General features: G+C 40.5%; 1 protein-coding gene across 1 annotated transcript in view; it reads right to left on the bottom strand.

Annotated features, from left to right (window-relative positions):
* Positions 1–21,028, bottom strand: part of VSNL1 (visinin like 1) — a 216,899-nt gene that overhangs the window by 118,564 nt on the left and 77,307 nt on the right. Inside the window, exon 2 of the mRNA XM_077488816.1 lies at positions 11,803–11,971. Within this exon, the coding sequence (XP_077344942.1) occupies positions 11,803–11,964 (162 nt within the window). The 5' untranslated portion in view covers positions 11,965–11,971. The remainder of the gene's footprint in view (positions 1–11,802; positions 11,972–21,028) is intronic.

The raw sequence follows: 21,028 nt of genomic DNA, 5'->3' as shown, positions 1-21,028 counted from the left end.
ACACACACACACACACACACACACACACACACACACACACACACACACACACACACACACACAGAGAGAGAGAGACGCTAGGACTGACCATAGAAAAGAATGAATAGGTCAATCTCCACCTTGGCACGTACACTTGTGACGTGACAAAAGATGTAAGCAATGCCACAAGGTTTTAAAGCATGTCTAAACTCAAACCTGCATAGCGTTGGCAATGCACAGTAGTTAGGGGAGCACAATGTCTCCATTGGTCTTTTATGCTACCAGCTTCAGGGCATCCAGTCATACTGATTAGAGGCCCTGTAGAAGCTGCATAATTTGTTAAACAACATACATGTTAGATGTTTTTGGTAACAAAGCAGAAATGGAATGGAAAATGAAATAAATCAAGCAATTGTGAAAATGTCACGGCCTCTAGCTGCTTGCTGGTGGACATATAAACTTCTGTTTATACAGAGCCTGACCTTTTGATTCCTTGTAGGTTCTTTCCGTACTGTGTATCTTTTGTTATTAATTTGTGTTATATTGTGCAGAATACAAATATTACATGGGTTACACTTACAATACGAAGCTGAGAGGCTGCAAGCCCCTCTAGATACCAGTATAAGAGGAAAATCCACGTCTTTTTCTTGGACGAGAATGTGGACTAGAACCGAGTGTTTATCAACAGGAATGCAATTTCCTATACAGGGAGAACTTAATTTAAACAGGGCTTTAGATACATTGCCTCTTCAGATGGGTTCATTTGATTTAAAGGATTTACAAAGAGTTGTATATAAAAGCCAGCAGTTGTCCTAGAACTGTACAATCCACTTTATTGGAAAACATGGTAGAAACCATCTGATATAGCAGTGTTAACACGTTTAAGCCAAGGAAGGCCTTCATCATAGAAAACTAGACATCAAACTGCTGCCTCTATTTAAAAGCTCCACCCACTGATCACAATAATATCCGGGTGGGTACTAAATAATGAGCACATTAGAACATAATGCAAAAAATAGATCACCTAATGAAAATTTCTCAGGCCAGAAATATATACAATATCAAAATAAAATAGAAGAAGAAAAAAGAAAGTATAGAAAAAAATACAAATATAGGAAAAAGTAGAAAAAGAAAATTTGGCAAAGAATACAATTGTATAAATAGAATTTTTTTTTAAGAAAAAAGGCACATACCAAAAATCATAACTGACCCTTGGATGTTAGCCAACAGTGGGCTTTAGGTCACTGTCAGCTGAATCTAGGACACAGGCGTGCATGACCAAAAAAGATTTAGCCATAGTTCTCCTTTAAGCACTATTTACATTTCTATATGTTCCCAGTCCATTTTAATCAGTCCATCAAACCCACTACCTCAAAAATTGCCTATTCTTCTTCCTAATAATTTATTACCAACAAATCAGCTCCTACCACCTGCAGGTACCCATTACTTTATCTACAGGTCCCTCACCTACATGCATAACATGGTCAGTTTTGTTAAGCTGGACTCTCCTGTCCCTTACAGAAAATGCATGGCCCTAAATTTAGAAACGTAAATAGTGACTAAAGTAGGATTTATCAAGCCAATGTATTTTATTTGATAGAATGGGGAACGTATGGAAATGAGCATTATACAAAGTCAGAGGTCTGCGTGTTGTTAAACATCCTGGGTTCTCTCTCTAGAGTTTGCCATCCATCTAATGATAATCCGAATCAACTAAATGGTATGTGACAACATAAGTGAATCTTAGTGTAATACTCATAGAAATATACCCTCCAGAGAGAGTAACTAGGATATTAAGCCCTCCTGCAGCCCTGGCTGTCAATGCAGGACTGTAGTATCAAGAGGTCTCCTCAAAATAGCATCAACCACATTAGGTTGTCAAAGCTTGCCCAACACCACCCAAAACCAAGAATACAGAGTTCATCATAAAATTTGGTAGCAGAGTCATATTTGCTTACACTTCAGACTTCTACCAAGCTCAGCAAGGAGAACTCCATCCTGCATGTATTCAAATCCATACTACAGACTAACCTTTCCCTCCACTTAGTACTTTCCAGACAAACGTCTAATATTCACACTTCACAGTCTACATATTTTGGACTTAAATCTTATAGAAAGAAAATGTCTTGAGTGTGCGTTGTGATAGCACTAAAAAAATGGTGTACACTCTTGGAAATCTAGTACACTCCAACTTAAGCTTTGGCATGCCCACCCTACCATCCCATCAACTGGCAAGGGAGCCTCAGAGCCCAGCAGAGAGACGAGTGTTGGAGTGCATAATGGCTCTCCTGACACAAGCTCACTTTAAATGGAGGCTAAATTACTTAATTTGCAAAAGGATAAAGTATGACTTTCCTCTGTGAAGGGAACATTAACTGACTGGTGGAAACAGGCAGAAATATTGTGTTCACCTTACACAGGGACCTTCACCTTTAAAGCTTTATTTAGTTCACAAGTGGGTGGAAATGGAACAAAAGTCTGATGTGAGGCCAGAAAAATATGGCAACAACCTTGAAATGAGACACACAGCCATTATCTGATCAGCAACGTGTAAAAATAATACAATTATGTAGGGAAAAATGCAGGATAATTAAATGTGAAAAATATAACTCCCTGTTAATTTGCACATTTAGGGTCCTTTCACACGGGGCGGATCAGTTCTGATCCGCCCCGTGGATGTCCGTTTGCTCAGCGGGGATCACTCCGCCGATCCCCGCTGAGCAGGGAGATGACAGCTCCGTCTCTGCACACTGCGCAGGGACGGACCTGTCACAGCGCCGCTCTCCCCTATGGGAGATCGGATGATGACGGACCGCAGTGCCCGTCGTCACCCGATCCGATCCGCAGACGGATGGAAAAATAGCTTTTTCCTCCGTTACACTTTTTCGGATCGGAGCGGGTCGGATGTCAGCGGACATGTCACCGCTGACATCCGACGCTCCATAGACCTCTATGGAGCACCCGTTCAGGTCCGCCTGAAAAACTGACAGGCGGGCCTGAACGGGACATCAGTGTGAAAGAGGCCTTATTGTACCATTTTGTAAAATATATCACACAGTATTCAAGCAGCTTTTCCTTCTAAGAAACCGTGATTCTGTTGTTTTTGTGCTTACTATACAAGTATATATATATTCATCATTCAAAACATTTTTTGCACTTTTGTGGACTTTTGTGGATGTAAACTCACTCTCATCCTTTCTAAACTACTGCAATATTGGTTATCTAGAAGGATATACATGCCTCCTGCAGGTATACTTATCTATCAAATGTCTCTCCTCTGTCTGCTATGAGACCAAAAAAACTGCAGATTTTGTGGGTGGGTCTGTTTTCCAGGACTCAGTGGGTGGAGTCGTGATGTCAGTAGACTCCCCGCCCACCTCTACACTCCCCTTATTAACATGCATTTTCTCCTGTGTATTTCTTACACTGAACTTCTGCTATGATCACTAACATCCAGTCAAAACCCAGAAAAGTCCCCACATGACTTCACCATGCCCAATCATGCTGAGGTGTGGAACAGCCAATCCTTGCAGAGCTTCTGAAGAAAGGAGTGGGGGTGGGAATTAAAAAATAATGCTTGTCTTAGGCTAGTGCACGAGATATGTAAATCACCTGTCAATCACAGCAAGGGGGAAGAACGGACAAAGATTTCAGAGTTTGTCTGTTTTATTTCACTGAAAAAAGATACGAGGATTGCTCAGAGCTGGATTAACTTTGTGGCAAGACTGGGCACAGCTGATCTGAAATCCCATACTCTATATTGTGCCAGACAAAAGAAAAATCGGGTTTACATCCACTTTACAGTGTTCCTAAACCCAGGACCCTGCATTCACTATATCTGCCTTCCCACAGTACACAGAACATGCTAATGCAATCATTTTAATAAATATAAACTGCTAAATACCGTTTCTCATCAGCCATATGTAGCAGCCTTGTGACTTCTATCAGTGTCTGGTTAAAGCTTGAAGAAAGAGTTTTCATTCTACTCTGACTGTCCTATGAGGCTGCAGGACCCCTGACCCTCTCTTTGGACCGTGCTGATTGGCCCTGTGCTGATCACATGCACTCTCCCAACAAAATAAAAAAGCTCTAGCAATACACAACAAACTGAGCATGCGCACAGGTACTCCAAAGGTCTGTTCTATCAGGAGATGGATTAGGGACAGTGGGAGAAAGGGAAGATCAGAGAAGGCTGGATTAAACAGCATTTTTACCCCTTTACTGCATATACAGACTAATTTTACTCTTGTGGGTTTAGTAACACTTTAGGGGCAGATATAAAAGACAAAAATTACTACAGATCATGACTAAGGCCTTATAGGCTGAAACGCGTAACCTTTCTTATTTGCATTTGGTCACTGAGACTTGTTAACAAACACTACATTTTTTAAGAGCAATCACCGGAGTGCGGATCATCTTTTCCTAATTTCTCTACTCAGCCAATGACTGTGGATCGAGCACCTGGGAGCTCTGCTTTCTATGTGATGTATGGGTAGTAGCACTGACTTTTTTGTTTATATCCAAGAATTACTACAGCCTTGTATTTAATAATACATCACTAAATTTTATTTTTTAATTTTAATTTTTTTTTTTTATTCAGAAAATTTAAAAAAGTCAGCATTTGTCGTTGTAACAAAGATCAGTTGCTTGTTATTGATATTATTTGTTTACGTCACAGAAGAATATATGTCGATATTAAACTTAGTATATCATCATCCACATATTAGACTTATGTGAGAAAATCAAAAAATGAACAATAAAGAAACTTTGTATAACATATATAAGAAGCATTTTATATAAGAAACATCAAGCGATAAGATTACGCAATATTCCGTTCCATCCCTGCTCCTCCCACTAGAGATATTCAAAACTTTTTTTTTAAACATAAGCAGTGTAAATACCTGGAATTGATGCAGTTTTAGCATTTTCATATAATTTATTTGTAAATGGCCATTTTAGAACCCGCTGAGCATCTATGCATAAAAACAAGCTACTGTTGCCACAGCTCCTCCGTCTGACACTTGCCTCTTACGAGGTTGGAGCAGGGTGTCTGATCTGAGATTTATTGTCTTGTATGAATTTCGGGAAGACAGCTGCAAGCATATTGCATTAATCACTGCTGGTATAGATCTACAGTATTTGCAACCCTGCTCATTTGCCTTCATTGTAAATCTTTGGCAGTAATAAAAAGAGCTCAGACCAGGGTTGCCATCTGTCCTCATTGCCTGGGGACAGTCCCTGTTGCTCTGCATTCTCTGCCGCGGGGCACAACGCCTCATCCTGAATGACAGACGTTTCCTGCTGAGCAAGTAGAATGGGAATGGGGAGCCCTACACAGCTGGTAAAAATCACTCTCATTACTACTACATGGGAAACACCTTAACTTGAATCATGACAAATAAACAGAGCAATCCTAGGAAGACTGAAGTGCTGTTGGTACACGCTATATGAAAATCAGGATCGTCCGGTTTTCCTCGATGTTTCACAGCAAGTCAGAACCGAGGAAGTAAATGATGTACAAAAATTCTCGTATGACAAAGGCTTTTTTTTCCCTGTTGTTTATTGTTTCTGATCATAGGTAGGGATGAGCTCAGGCGTGTTCGCATTGGCCACCCTCTGAGCCCGCCAGGAAGTCGGTGCAGCGCTGCGCTAATCACAGGCAGTGAGACATTTCCCGATCTCTGCAGCCGGGCATCGGGGCAATGTCTCATTGCCTGTGATTAGCGCAGCGCTGCGCTGACTTCCTGTCGGGCTCTGCACGTGGACCATGCGAACACGCCTGAGCTCATCCTCAAAGTGGTAGTAAAGTAATTTTTATAAGTTTAAGCTACAGGTAAGCCTATAATAAGGCTTACCTGTAGGTAAAAAAAATATCTCCGAAACCTGTATTTTTCTCGTTCAAAAATTGAACAAAACGGTACGCATTAAACAAGAATCGTTTGTTTTGTTCGTTTGCATACGAGAACAATTTTGGAGTTTGCCTCTTCGGAAATTTTCATTTGAAAAGGCAGAATCTGATGTTGAAAGTTGTGTACACACTATACGAAAGTCAAATGATCATGCCCTTTCACACTTGTGGAGGTAACTACTCCCCCCCCCCCCCCCCAAAAAAAAGCAATCTGTAGTAGACTGTTTTTCAGTGGACCGTAAAAGCAGGTTTGCAGGTATTAAGGAAGTGATGTTGTCCTCTCCATATGTTTTTTTCTTTTTAGTTGCCAAATGGCTTTTTGCTTCGCAGTTGCCCCATTCACTAACATGGGTGGTACCGCCTGTCAAACTTGGCATGTAGAGTTAAAATTGCCACACTGGGCAACTAAGCAGCACAGTGGGGGTTATTTACTAAAGGCAAATCCACTATGCACTACAAGTACAGACAACAAGTGCAAAGCCACTTGAAACTGCACTGAAAGTGCACATGGAAGTGCAGTGGCTGTAAATCTGAGGGGGACATGCAAGGAAAATAAAAAACAGCATTTTAGCTTGCACATGATTGGATAATAAAATCAGCAGAGCTTCCACTCATTTCAGATCTACCCCTCAGATTTATAGTGACTGCACTTCCAAGTGCACTTTCAGTGCAATTTCAAGTGCACTTTGCACTTGTAGTTTTCACTTGTAGTGCAAAGTGGATTTGCCTTTCATAAATAACGCCCACGTCTGTTTGTAGGTGAGCGTTCGTGGGTAGGTAAACTTGTGGCTTAACCACCTGCTTTTAACATCCCCTGACAATCAGTGTAAAAGCAGCCTAACAGAAAATAAATCTTAGACCCCATTCACACTATACAACTTTGTTGTCTGATTTCCTTTCGATTTACCAAAACCATGTAGTACACAGGCCTGCCTGATTGCATACAAATGGAAACTGTTATGGTTTGACCTCATATTATATGGTTTTAGTAAATCTGAAGGAAAATATCTACAGAAAATTGCATAGGGTGTATCCAGCTTTAGATAATGCCTTTTGTTGAATAAGACAGCTCATTATTTATTAAAGCATTGGAAAGTGCACTAACCCATAGCAAACAAGTGCAATCAGTTGTAGTCAGATCATCCAAAAGCTAAGTCCTATTGGTTGATGTGGGTTATTGCACTTTTCTTAGCCCTTCTTGGCCCTTTGCTTGCATTTATTCGGCCCTTGGGGCTCTATTTCATCCATTGATACCAAAAATGGGGCACAATTCCTCCCAATGACAACAGCGATGGTGCACAATTTCTCACACTGACACCAACAATGGGGCCCAATGATATCAATGATGGTGTGCAATTCCTCCCAATGACACCAACGTTGGGGCCCAATGACATCAATGATGAGGCAAAATTTACTGACACCAATGATAGAATGCAATTACTTCCACTAAGACAAACTATGGGGCATCATTTTTTTCCCACTGATGTTGGGACTTTTTTTACTCCCAATGGCCACAGTTCGGCCCCCATAAAGTCTTCAGGACAGTAAACTGGCCATTTGAAAGTTTGGAGACCCCTGATCTAAAGCAATCAGACATCATTCACTGTTACTTCCCTGGTGAGAACTGGTTGCTGAAGGCTACTGCTCTTATTTTATAAGCTCTTCATTGGTTATCATTTCAGTGTGATGCGCTTTACTATTTTGTATCCTTAGAGAGGAGTTAATACAATTATTTGTGTTGAAGGCTAATTATGCACATGCCCGTTTCCTTTGTTTTTCAAGCTTCAGTAAAACAACAGAATACTTGTTATTTGTGTTACTACTGACTACTGAACTCTGCATTACTTACTACTGACCCCTGCACTCTGCATTACATACTACTGACCCCTACATTCTGTGTTACTACTAACCTCTGAACTCTGTGTTACTTACTCCTGACCCCTGAACTCTGTGTTAATTACTTACCTCTGAATTCTTCATTACTAACTGGACTAACTAACCTCTGGACTCTATGTTACTCATTGCTAAACCGTGAACTCCATGTTACTTACTGCTTAGCCCCAAACTCTTTGTTACTTATTACTGACCTCTGAACTCTGTGTTACTTACTCCTGATTCTTGAACTCTGGGTTATTTACTCCTAATCCCTGAACCCTGTTTTACTTACTACTTACCCCTGAAATATGCATTACTTACTACTGACCTCTGAACTCTGTGTTACTTACTCCTGATTCTTGAACTCTGGGTTACTTACTCCTGACCCCTTAACCCTGTTTTACTTACTACTTATCCCTGAACTATGCATTACTTACTACTGACCTCTGAACGCTGTGTTACTTACTCCTGACCCACAGTTTAAAGCGGCATATGGATAGCCTCCATTCAAGGCGCAGACTCCTATCTCCATGGTGCACATAAATAAAGGCAAATACCACCCACTTCAAGAGTACCCCTCTACAACTAAGCCCAATGTGGTCTCTAACAGGGACTACAGCTGTGGTGATCGTTGGAAAAAAACTTGATTTGTATATCATTTGGTATGCGGCTGCCTTGCCTTTTCCATGACTTACTCCCGACGCCTGCACTCTGCATTACATACTACTGACCTTTTAACTCTGGGTTACTTTCTCTTGACCCCAGCACTGTGAATAAAAGTGACTGATAAGTTTTTCAATGCAGATAAAAAGATAATTTGAAGCATAAGGTAATATTATGTTTATATTTTTACAGTAGCATTTTGAATAATAAATTCTCTGTTTTCTTCAATATTAGCTTACTTTTTAATAGTGGCTTACAAAGTTATATTCTTTAAAAAGTTTGCAGCCCCAGAATAACCTTTGATTGCTTCAATGTTGTTCAGGCAGTTATCTACCTCTCCAGGGTGGCTTACATCTAACTTAAAGGGTGTTGGGTGTTCTGGTGCGGCCGTGACTATAAGCTCCTTCTGACAGCTTACTTTTAAAGAAAAGCATTTAAGGATGCGCTCTCCTTGTGCAGGGAGATCTTGGTGGAAGAGGAATAGCTCTGGGGTTGGGGGGGTTAGTCGAGACCTTATGTATAAGGTTCTTAAGGACTTATTTTTTCAAAAGCTTAGAAAAGCTAAGAGTTGCAAATTAAATGTTAGTAAGATTTGTAAGGATTGGAGGGTTACCTAAAGTGACCTTGTCATTAAAAGATCAGAAACAAAGAACATAGCTCTGAACAGCAAAAATGGTCCCCTGAGGTTCGCTTGGAAATGGACACTTCTGGAAGTGTCGATCTCTGTGGTTTCCTGCCGCACCCCTTTCACACTGAGGCGCTTTGCAGGCGCTATAGTGTTAAAAATAGCGCCTGCAAAGCACCCTGAAACAGCGGCTCCATTCACTGGCAAGGCATCAGACAGAAAAAGTCCTGCTTCTTTGGAACACATTAGGAGCGGTGAACCCACCGCTCCTAAAGCGCCCCTGTCCATTGAAATCAATGGGCAGGACCATGGAACCAACAGCACAGTGCCACTGTGGCAGTGCTTTTAACCTTTTTTTTGGCCACTAGTGGGGGTTAAAAGTGCCCCGCAGGCAGCCGAATAGCCCCGCAAAAATGATGGTAAAGTTACATTTTACCGCCGATGCCCGGGGCAGCTCAGTGTGAAAGGGGCCTCACTGTTTTTTTCTGCTGGCCTCCATGTCACCATTTTCTCTCACCAGCATAATGTGCAACATGCAGAGACTGGGGTTAAACTCCCCTTGCAGACTGTAACAGTAATATCACTATCATTCATTAAAAAAAAATCAGCTCCCTCTACCACCACCACTACTACTAATGTTAGCCTAATCCCACTGGGACTAAGCCCTACTAAGTCTGAGTCATGGCAATTCTCGGTAATGTGTGTCTTGAGGAAATTGTACCTGGGTACCACTTCTCCACTCTTTCGCTGTGATACATAGTATCTAAATTTCAGCAGACAAGGTGAGAACCATGTTTTCTGTTGCCTCTAAAAGGCTCCCCAGGCCAAATGTCTCAGCTGGCTTCCCTGTAAGAAAAGCCACCAAACTTTACAAAGTGAATAGAACATTATGTCTATCTGTCAAATTTATTTTTCACAAGGAATACAATTTTGTCCTCTAAACTACAATCAATGTTAATGTTCAATCTGTTATTGTTTGTTGACTAGCAACCTTTCAAATTGGATTAGAGGAAGGTAAAATAATATTAATAAATGTCTTGATGGACCATAGAAGCTGAAAACTGTTTTGAAAAAACAAAACAAAAAAAACCTTCTATGTAAGATTTAAGGAAGAACTAATTTTTTTTAAAGCAAACAGGCTGAACTTGTAAGTTTAAGTGGAACGCTGGACAGTTGTTAAATCCCTGCCACCCTTGCTGATGAAGGGTTTAATGCTTGTTTCAAAAGGATGATCTAAGTAAAACTTAACTTATTCCAAATTTTGTGACAGCCAACTCTAAGGTCCCACTCTATCAAACCTTGGAATATGGGCAGGCACCCCTTCATCACCAAGAGAGGGGGTGACAAGACCAATCAGGTGAAAGGGGAGGTGACAAGACCATTTGGAATCCAGCAAGACCAGAGGATTCGAAGGAGTGGTCTTTACAACTGCAACCAGTGTGCCGGAAGGCAGAATAAGTTAATATTTGTGTTATAACATACCCTTGAGAAAACAAGCATTTAAAGCACTAATGAGCTGGGGATATAAGTGAAGGAAAATCACAAATTTTTAGTTGCTACCATAGCAGGAATAAAGGGTAAATATTCCAATAGGGATACTTCTTCCCATGGCAACTGTTTCCGAAGTGATTTCCCTCACATTGGAAAGATATTCTGTCACTTCCTATTGAGTCTTCAAAACTGGAAAATCACTGATAAGATTCAGATGACATAACAAATCTTTTGGCTTTAAATATACTTTAACAATTTCATAATGTTTGTTTTTTAAAAAGCATACTTTAGTTCTGCTTCAAGTTTAGAATAGCATTAGCAGTAAATTCCTATTAATTTGTCTTTTACCAGTAGACTCCTATGTGTGTATTTAGTAAAGCCTAGTACAGTAAATTTCAGAGTATCATAAAGACAACTAAGTATGAAATACAAGTAGAAACAAATCTTGATAGAGCTGAATAACTGATCTTGATGGCATAATTCTTTGGTGTGTTATGAGATGACTAATGATCAGTCTGTGCACCTTCTATATCAGGCATTTCAGACTGGGGTTTGATGTGGCATATATGACCCTCGCACTAGTTCTTTGTGTCTCTCAGCCGATTTGGAAATTTCATTTAAATGAGGTCCAACGAAGTTCTCCAGTGAATAAAAGTCACCTCTCCTTATGTCAATTACAGCTGAAACGTTCAGTTCATGGGCCCCTTCTAAAGATGCGGTATTGTAAGTTACAGTTTAATGATGTAATTGTAATTACTAAAACATCTTTTTTTTCTGGAATTAAATAGATGTGACCCAAAAACATAGCAAAGAACATCCTTGCAAACTGAATCTATGCAATTTGGCCCACTGTTTCCTTTGATTTTTAACAACCCTGGTCCATATCTACACTTTGATCGATCTGTGCACTTGAGTTGCTGAGTCTGCACACCTTCTGTGGCCATTATAGTAAGTTCCCATTCTACCTGTTGGATTTTTACCCATTTTATATTATGAAGAAAGGTGGGGATACCCGAAATGAAAGACTTATCACAGGAAGTTCTCACTACTGGAGTGTCCAAAGAATATAAGAAGACAGGAGCTGAATTGGCCTAGCCATCTTTATTAAAATATCACATCTAGTTGGACTGATACATTAATAGAACACTGGGAACAAATGACCTTAAGATTTTCTGAGACGTTTATATAACACAATTTAAGGTTTCAGTATGATTTGTTTGAGGCGAAAAAAAAAGATGGAACAGAACAGGCAGTTACCTACCTTTACATAGAGCTGCTGGAACTCATCCAGGTTCAACCGGCCACTAGGGCAGTCCTTCAGGAAGCCTTTATACCACTGTTTCAGTTCATGTTCATTAAACTCTGTGCTCTTCACCAGATCTTCCATCATCTCAGGGGCGAGTTTGCTGTTCTGTTTACCCATTTTGTGTCTGCAAGAAAAACATTTGTTTCTGGTTATCCTGAGGCTGAAGGCGAAATAGTTTTATAAATGAAATAGGGGATCGTTGTAAGTCAATATTTAAAACCAACAATTCTCATTTTTATTATCAAATTTATATGAGAGGTAGCTCTTAGTATAACTTATACGCAAACAAATAATACAATGAAAACATCATGCAGAAGTCAGGGGTACAACCACAGCCGGGAGCACCTTTGACAGGAGGCTTTGGGACCGATTGCACCACTGGAAGGATCGTTCTGGAGTAAAGCTGGGTATACATTAGTAGAATTTTCCCAAAAATTTTGGGAAACTTTGTGCAAAAATTCTCACAACATTCAAATGTCAGTAGAATGTAGTTTAAAAAAAGTATTTGCTTTTAAAACATTTGATTTTAGAATAAATGGACTTTACTAAACAAAAACCACATACACTGTTAGAAATTGAGAAAAAGTTTCCAACCTATTCCTTTGAATATTCTTGTCTCTGCGATTGAACACAAACGTCACTACGACCCCACTAATGATTAGAAAAGTGAACAAATGTTCTTTCAACAAAAAATGTTGAATGAAATTCTACTAGGGCACGCATGGCCCACAGGCCACATCCGGCCCACCAGGCCTTATCATGTGGTGCTTGCACCCAGTTTTGCAGCCAAAATGTGGTGGAACTCCATTCCACCACCTCTGGCTTTCGTCCTCTGCTCCTGCACCCCACTGTCACTTGTAAAGTCGGAAGCATTCTGTGTTTACAAGGGATAGTTTTGCTCCCAGATCCCAGCATGCTCTTATAGCATCATATGTTTTGTTTGATGAAACGCGTATGAACGAGCTACATGCTGATGTCACCGGGAGCGCGTCTATGTACCGGTGGCACCTTTTTTACACATTGTGCAATCAGTTCTTTATACATGCAGGGTGACTTTATTTGGTGTGGGAGCACAGTTCAAGATCCTCTTGGTGGAAGACTTTGATTATAAAATTATATATTTTCACAGTGTGGACTGTTGCACCATTATTTTGGGACTATTTGTTTTCACTTTTTGTTTGTTTAATGGTCTAACACAGCACAATTGGTTCATATTATTTTGAGAAAAAATTGATAGCGGTGGAACAAAGAGATGCCGCAATGTAGCAATATGGAGGGTCAACCACGGTATATGATATAGCAAAATTTCTTTATTAAAGTTACATATATAGAAAATGGGTCCACTTAGAATGTTATGAGGACATAAATAGTGGAAGTATCCCCCAGTGTACTCAACAATATAAAATACATAGAAAAAAATGACAACGTTGTCACAATATGGCGCCAATCAAGGGCCCAAACACATACATACACATGCATGAACCAACTAAGTGAAAGAGGGGAGAAAATGCTGCTATATAGAATTGAGCCAGTATAAGAACTTAATCCTGTATACTCAAAAGTATCAGAACTACATATGCTGCATGTCCGTATACTGGGCTAATGCGGTTATTATGTAGAGAGGTTGAAAAACAGGTAAGTCAAACACGTGGAGCTATTAACGGGAATCCGTAGCCTAAGTTGAAATGGTGATCTGCTGACTTGTGATGGTTTCCAGAGGCTGTCTTTCCACCCGTGGATATATAGCATAAAGTGTAGGGTCACTGAATGAGTAATATGTGATTTAGGAATAGACTGGTTGTTGAGCATATTATATATGCGTGCATCAGCTACAGTGTTCCTTGACCAAGTGTGGTATATCAAGCAGTGCACATTTACGATAAGTCCACTTGGTATCAACAGGAGATAGAGGGGAAGGATGGGTGGAGAAAAGATGCTGTTTGCCAGAAGGCTTTCACCACTCCAGGTTAATGGCTAGGATGGCCATGATACATAAAGTCCATTCCCCCTTGAGTCAGCCTGTAGATAGATGCTGTGTCAGCATATGGATGGCTGCTGATAAGGTCCGTCAGTGTGTTGCAGCGGCAGTCTGGTATAGAGCGTCTATGCTCTAGGCATCCGGTCAGTTATCAAGTTTGCTGGCTACGGTGGCCCGTAGGTAAATTGCAAAGCAGGCTTATCCAATTAGTCCCTATGGAGATAGCAGTGCGGGATTAACTTGCACTGTTGCTGGAATGCATGGTGGAGCGCGGGGCAGAATTGGCGCTGCCTATGTCAATGTGTTTTGCACACCTAACCGTGCGATTTGTCAGGATGTATGACGTAATGTATCTTCATCTTATTAAATGGACATGTGTCCAATCAATTTAGATTAAATCAGATTTTCATTTAGGGGCCAGCTTGTATATATATATATATATATATATATATATATATATATATATATATATATATATATATACAAGTATAGTAACTTGTAGTATACCCTTCTCAGGAATAAACAGGGGTCCTTATAAACCTAAAAATGGGCCATTCTTGATGTAGGTGAGAAGAAAGTTCCTTTCTTAAGAGGTTGAGATGACTGTCTCCAAGTTGGAAGTCTGAGAGGTTAATAACCTTTATGTCATCTAGGGTAGTAGTATCTGCGTAGAATTATTTAGCAGGGATGCTTCTGGCTCCTTTTTTGTGGTACGGCCCGTTCTCCTTGACTCCCCTGCCTCCTTGTATCTGCCCCTCCCTTTTCCTCCTTCTGTTGTACCTGCTATGCCTCCTTTTAGGATACCCCTGAATGGTGGGGAACCCTCCAATTCCAGTAGTTCCTTGTCCAAAAAAGTGGCAGAACGATATGATTCATCTTCACTTTCCGGAGGATTGACTACCGGCAATAGTGAGGGGAACCTATGATGTCGGGATCGGCTTCTTCAGCGTCTAGGGGTGAGGTTGAAGATCTCACCCCTAGCCCAATTGTTGAGGTCCCTCTTGAATTTGGACTGTTTAATCATTTTTAGACTAGTTTGTTTTGTCGATTTCTTTTTTAAGGAGATCATTAAATTTGTCAAAGTCAGGCATATCTTTAAGGGGTTCAAGTTTACCACTACTTTCAGTGATTTGCGTTTGTCAATAGCTGCTCCTTCTCCTCCTCAACTATAAGCTTCACGATTTCTACCCCATGATTGATACACTGTTTCCTCCATTTATCAAGGAACCTCTCAGTTTGTAAACGAGTAGCATGGACTACCTTTTCCCTCAAGCCTCCAGGTATTACTAATACCGGTATATAGGATTCAAGTGAGAGGATATCCCACTTACCGTTTAGTGATCTAATAATACATTTTTTATGTTCCTTAAACAGGGGTTTAATATTGTTCTGTTCCTGTGGTTCAGTTTCCACTGTATCCAGATTAAAGGTGGCTTTTATTTCATCATTAAATGCATCGCCTATCAGGAACGCCATTATCGCGTGCAGTCTCGCACCCTTACACACCCTTACACACCTGTCAGGTATGGGTATAGTGGGAGAGGGGAATAGTTAATAAAGCAAAGGGAAGGGATCCATTGTTGGAAATGATCCAAAGGGGATCAAAAATTGACAAGCAAACAGAATTCACCTTCCACAAGTTGCTGAGGTCAACATGTATAGTTGCTAATTACCAATTTGGAGTTTTGACGGGATATTTCCAAAGCTCAGACAGATATATATTATTATTATAATTATATATTATTTTAACTATGATAAATGACTCATAGTGTGTTTTGCTGCTGTTTACCTAATACGTTTTATATGCACAAACACGTTTTTTTTCTTTTATCACATGCCATAATGTGCTAGTATGCTAGTATTAACCAGCAGGGGACCATTTCAATTTTTTATTTTTGAATTTACTACTGCTGTAAGAAATGCCATCCAGCTGGAGACAGGAAGTGGCTGCAAACAGAGTGCAGGAGATCAGCGGCACTGAAATACAACAAAAGAATGAAATAAGGATGCAAACAAGCATTTAGTTCTTTAGAAAACAAAACATGCAATGGGTTTTCAACTATTTTAAATGCAAAATTAAAAATACTGCAAATATGTTACAGCTTCTAATCACGGAAAAGGTGAACTTGGTGTAATAACATTCAGGGGATTATTCTGGAGAAGCCCTGTCACTGTATAATATAGTTTTACTTCCAAAGACACAGTTGATGTGAGCCAAACAGAGCTCTGAATACACACGATCTTTATATTACAATAGAAGGGCACGTTATACTCTTTGGGAAAGAATATTAATATTCGGTATTAATAACTATGGAATGACTGTTCTCGAGCCATTCCAGCCCCTAGCAATTGTTGTCCTGTAATAAGGGGGTGATTTATGAATCCCAATAAATGCAAACAGCTTTACATATAGCAGCTAATCTGCGGGGAACAATTACCTGCACGCACTGCGTAGGCGGTCATTTTATATGCTAAACAAATAACCGCATGTGGGACTGTAGTGCAGAGGGTCCAGGAGATGGAAGGAAAGCAGTGGAATGATTAGGGGTATAAACTGAGGCCGGATGGGTCCATACTGATACTCCTATTTGGGGTATACATGTGGAAGTTCTGAAAGATACTTAAAGTGTTACTAAACCCACAACAGTAAAATCAGTCTGTAAATGCAGTAAAAAATGTTGATTATACTCACTGTGGCACCTAAGGAGTTAATCCTCTGCATTGTATAAAAATGCTGTTGGATCCTGTCTTCTCTGATCCTCCCCTTCTTTAACTGTCCCCAATCCATCTGTTGATAGTACAGAGCCTTGGGGACATTCTACACATGCTCAGTTTGGTGTCCATTGCTAGAGAGTTTTTTTTTTGTTTCTTTTTTTGGAGGAGGCATGGGGTCGGCACAGGGCCAATCAGCACTGTCCAGACACAGTCAGGGGTCATGCAGCTTCATAGGACAGTCAGAGAAGAATGAACCCCCCCCCCCCCCAAAGCTTTAACCAGACACTGATTGCAGTCACAAGACTGATATATACTGCTGATGAGAAAAGGTATTTAGCAGTTTTTATTTACTAAAATAATTCAATTTCCATGTTCTGTGCACTGTGAAAGATCGGTATAGTGAATGCAGGGTCCTAGGTTTAGTAACACTTTAGAGCGGTATTAAAGCTTTGTTTTTTTTTTTAAATAACAAACATGTCATACTTACCTGCTCTGTGCAGTGGTTTTTACAGAGCAGCTTCAATCCTCTTCTTTTCAGGTCCTCTGCTCACGCTCCTGGCTTCTCCCCTTGAGCACTGCCCTCAGAAAAAGCCGCTTGCCCTGGGGGCACTTCTGCACTTCTGCATGGTTGTTCCTGAGCCACTGCTCTATGTGTCCATAAGAAACATAGAGCCGGGATGGGTTGGGATTTGGAATAGTGTCCCTAGTGCTGCTAGGCAGAAGTGCTAACCACTATAACAGTTCTCTTCGCCTCCAGCTCTGACACCAATATGGCAACCTCCACATAGAGACACAGTGTGCAATAAGACAGTAATGGGGAAAATATCAGCTGCAAGTAGACCACAGGCAACGCTGGGGGCTAGTTCTTTGCACTCTACCTGCTTTTTATGGGCACATCTACGACAGTTCAATTCATCTTTAAATGTATTCCACAGTGTTATGTCTGTACGAATGCCTGCCTATGTTAAAGTAATGTGTCTTAACTAAAGGCAAATCTTATTTTTGTGTTCATTTTGGAAGGGAGGGTTATAACCCCTGTCAGTTTTTTTTGTGATCCGTGATGTGCCGGGTCTCCCGGACCCGGCGGTCACGGATGTTCCCGGGTGCGCACCCAGGGGGCACGCGAGAGCTAGATTCTGGGAGGACATACATGGATGCCCTCCCAGAATAAGCCGACCGCGCTGTAGCCGTCTTTCGGCTCGGTCGGCATTTGGTTAACATATGACTCAAGTTCATCTAATAAGAACATGTACCACCAAAAGTGTACAGAGATCAAGCATTATGTTATCTCAAATATAGGGAGTCTTGTAACTCCTCTGAGCAGACCCCCCTTCCCATTCAATAGGAGGCTAAGGCCTATGCACCACACCTTTGCATTTTGTAATGCTTTTTACAGAAGCCCACTACAGTCCATTGAACATGGTTTCCTATGGGACACGTTCACATCTGTGCATTTTCAGCCAGTGCATTTTTGGAACGGGTCAGGGACTTGTATTAAAATTTTGCGTTTTTGGTTCAATAGACTTCAATGGAAAAGCTGCAGAAAAGCATTATTGTGGTTTTGCTGCGATTTTATCCCAATTTTGCTATGATTCACACTTTTTTAACCCACCCAACAACAAATTGGGCAAAAAGAAAGCATAAAAAATGCAAAACACATAAAAAAAGTGCAAAAAAACATAAAAATGCAAAATGCACCGCAAAAAGCACTGCAGAAACGGATCAAAAGCAAACTGCATAGGAGTGAACCGAACCTAAATGAGAGTTTTCCACACAAGGACAAAGGGAAAGAAATTGGATAACAAATGCGTTAGTGCTGCCCCCCTCTCCCTTCACTTCCACACAGCCCTGCGTCTACCAGTAAAAGGCAGAAATCGCAGTTCATAATAAAGCAGAGGATTCCGTCTCACACAGGGCTTTACCATCAAAGAACAGAGGCTGTTCTGTGCACGCTGGATTCTAGCATTACCTGGTGTCAGGGGTTCCCTGCAATACACGTCCATGATGAGCGATTGATACTCCCCAGAGTTCTAAACATCAAAGTGTATTCATTTACAGACCGCTCCTAACATCTCTCATATCATCCATCCAGTCTCAGAATATCCTCGTTAAGCCTGAAATCATTTATATGCTGGCAAACCGCCATCCCTGACGTCTGGTCGTCCGCACCAACCCAACAAAGGCTTTTTCTCAATCGCACCCTCGCAATCAACTTAAAGGAATTGTCCTCATTAACGGCTAATTAAATGCATGAATAATTAATTACACTTTCTATATGCTGAGAACTGGGGGCTGAGGAGCATCTACACCTAGATCAGTGATGGCGAACCTTGGCACCCCAGATGCTTTGGAACTACATTTCCCATGATGCTCATTCACTCTGCAGTGTAGGTGAGCATCATGGGAAATGTAGTTCCAAAACATCTGGGGTGCCAAGGTTCGCCATCACTGGTCTAGATTGTATATCTTTTACAAGTAACAAAATCACCTCTCGGCCAGATATTCTAGGTTTATGGATGAGTAGAGCTGCATGATTCTGGCCAAAATGAGAATCATGATTTTTTTTCTTAGAATAAAAAGATCACAATTCTTGTGACGTAAAATCTTTCACATTATACAAAAATAAATTGGGCTAACTTTACTGGTTAGTTTTTTTTTTTTTTATTCATTAAAGTGTAATTCTTTTCCCCAAAAATTGCATTTGAACGACTGCTGCGCAATTTTATTCTCTAGGGTCTCTACTAAAATATATATATATATATATATATATATATATATATATGTATATATATGTATGTATATATATATATATATATATATATATATATATATATATATATATATATGTATATATATATATATATATATGTATATATATATATATATATATATATATATATATATATATATATATATATATATATATTGTTTGATGGTTCTAAGTAATTTTCTAGCAGAATCGGATCGCATGGGTGTTCACACCATGCGATCTGATTCCTGTCCTAGTTTGCAGATCGCACTGCGATATGCAAACTGATTTGGAGGTGTCATTAACTTTTCACTGACACTCTCAGCAGTTCGCATAGGGCAGTGTGAACTGCCGCCGGGACGCATGCGATGCGGGAACCCGCAGTAGATTTGCAGCGTTCCCACATCACAGCAGTGTGAACCCAGCCTTACACACCAAAGTGTATTCCTTTGATCTAAAGGACAAATGGTTACAATGTTTATACTTAAGTTCCAATGCTAAAGAATGTTGTGATTCTTGGCAGATTGCCCTTTTTTCCCCTTTCTTTTGAAGGCTGTCGACTTTAGCAGAGCAGAGATAATTCTCTGCATAGAAAGAATCGGGAAATACTTTGTCAAGATTGCAACGGGGGAAAAATCGCAATAATGATTCTTAAAGCGGAGGTCCAGCTGAAATTTTTTTTTTAAAAGTCAGCAGCTACAAACACTGTAGCTGCTGACTTTTAATAATCACACTTGCCTGTCCAGGGTGCCCGCGATGTCGGCTGCCCGAAGCCGATCTGTCCATCGGATCAGGTCCCGGTGCCGCCATTCAAACTATGGGAAATAGGCAGTGAAGCCTTTCGGCTTCACTGGCCGTTTCCTACTGCGCATGCGCGAGTTGCCCGGCACATTGTGAATGGCTGGCTGTCTTCTGGGACACACACAGTTCCCAGAAGACAGCGCGCCCCGTTCTCCAGAAGAACAGCCATTTCTGGTAAGTGAAAAAAAATTTTTTTTAATTTTTTTTCCAGATTTTTAGGAGCATTTTTATGTAATTTTTTTTTTTTTTAGGGTGGACCTCCGCTTTAACGATTAATGGTGCAGCTCTATGGATGAGTGAAGTAATACACTTCTTAGGCCTCTTGCATGTGGGGCATCTGAAAAAAAAAAAGCCCCTCTGAACACCACAGCTGCTGGCAGGAAATGTTGGCTTAAAAAATGAGTAACAATCCATATATTGCACGTGCGTTTATGCAAGTATAGTGTTTGAGTGTAAATGGACTCTACTGACCAGAATATTCCTTTATCCTAGCCACTGGAATTCATTTGTGCACACAGGTGCGCGTTTATGCGTGTTTAGATGCGTTTAGGCACGTACACATTTTTTCTTCTCAAAATTTTCCACGCTATATTGTCAAAAGTATTGGGACACCTGCCTTTACACACACATACACCACTATATTATCAAAAGTATTGGGACATCTGCCTTTACACACACATGAACTTTAATATCATCCCAGTCTTAGTTTGTAGGGTTCAGTATTGAGTTGGTCCACCCTTTGCAGCTATAACAGCTTCAAATCCTCTGGGAAGGCTGTCCACAAGGTTTAGAAGTGTGTCTATGGGAATGTTTGACCATTCTTCCAGAAGCACATTTGTGAGGTCAGGTACTGATGTTGGATGAGAAGGCCTGGCTCGCAGTCTCCGCTCTTAGTCATCCCAAAGGTGTTCTGTCAGGTTGAGGTCAGGACTCAACCT

Source organism: Lithobates pipiens, unplaced genomic scaffold (assembly GCF_037356315.1).
Source record: "Lithobates pipiens isolate NorthernLeopardFrog02 unplaced genomic scaffold, aLitPip1_a1.2 Scaffold_18, whole genome shotgun sequence".
In the NCBI taxonomy this organism is placed as follows: domain Eukaryota; kingdom Metazoa; phylum Chordata; class Amphibia; order Anura; family Ranidae; genus Lithobates; species Lithobates pipiens.
Note: the sequence above shows the minus strand (reverse complement) of the source record. Positions and strands in the feature narration are given on the sequence as shown.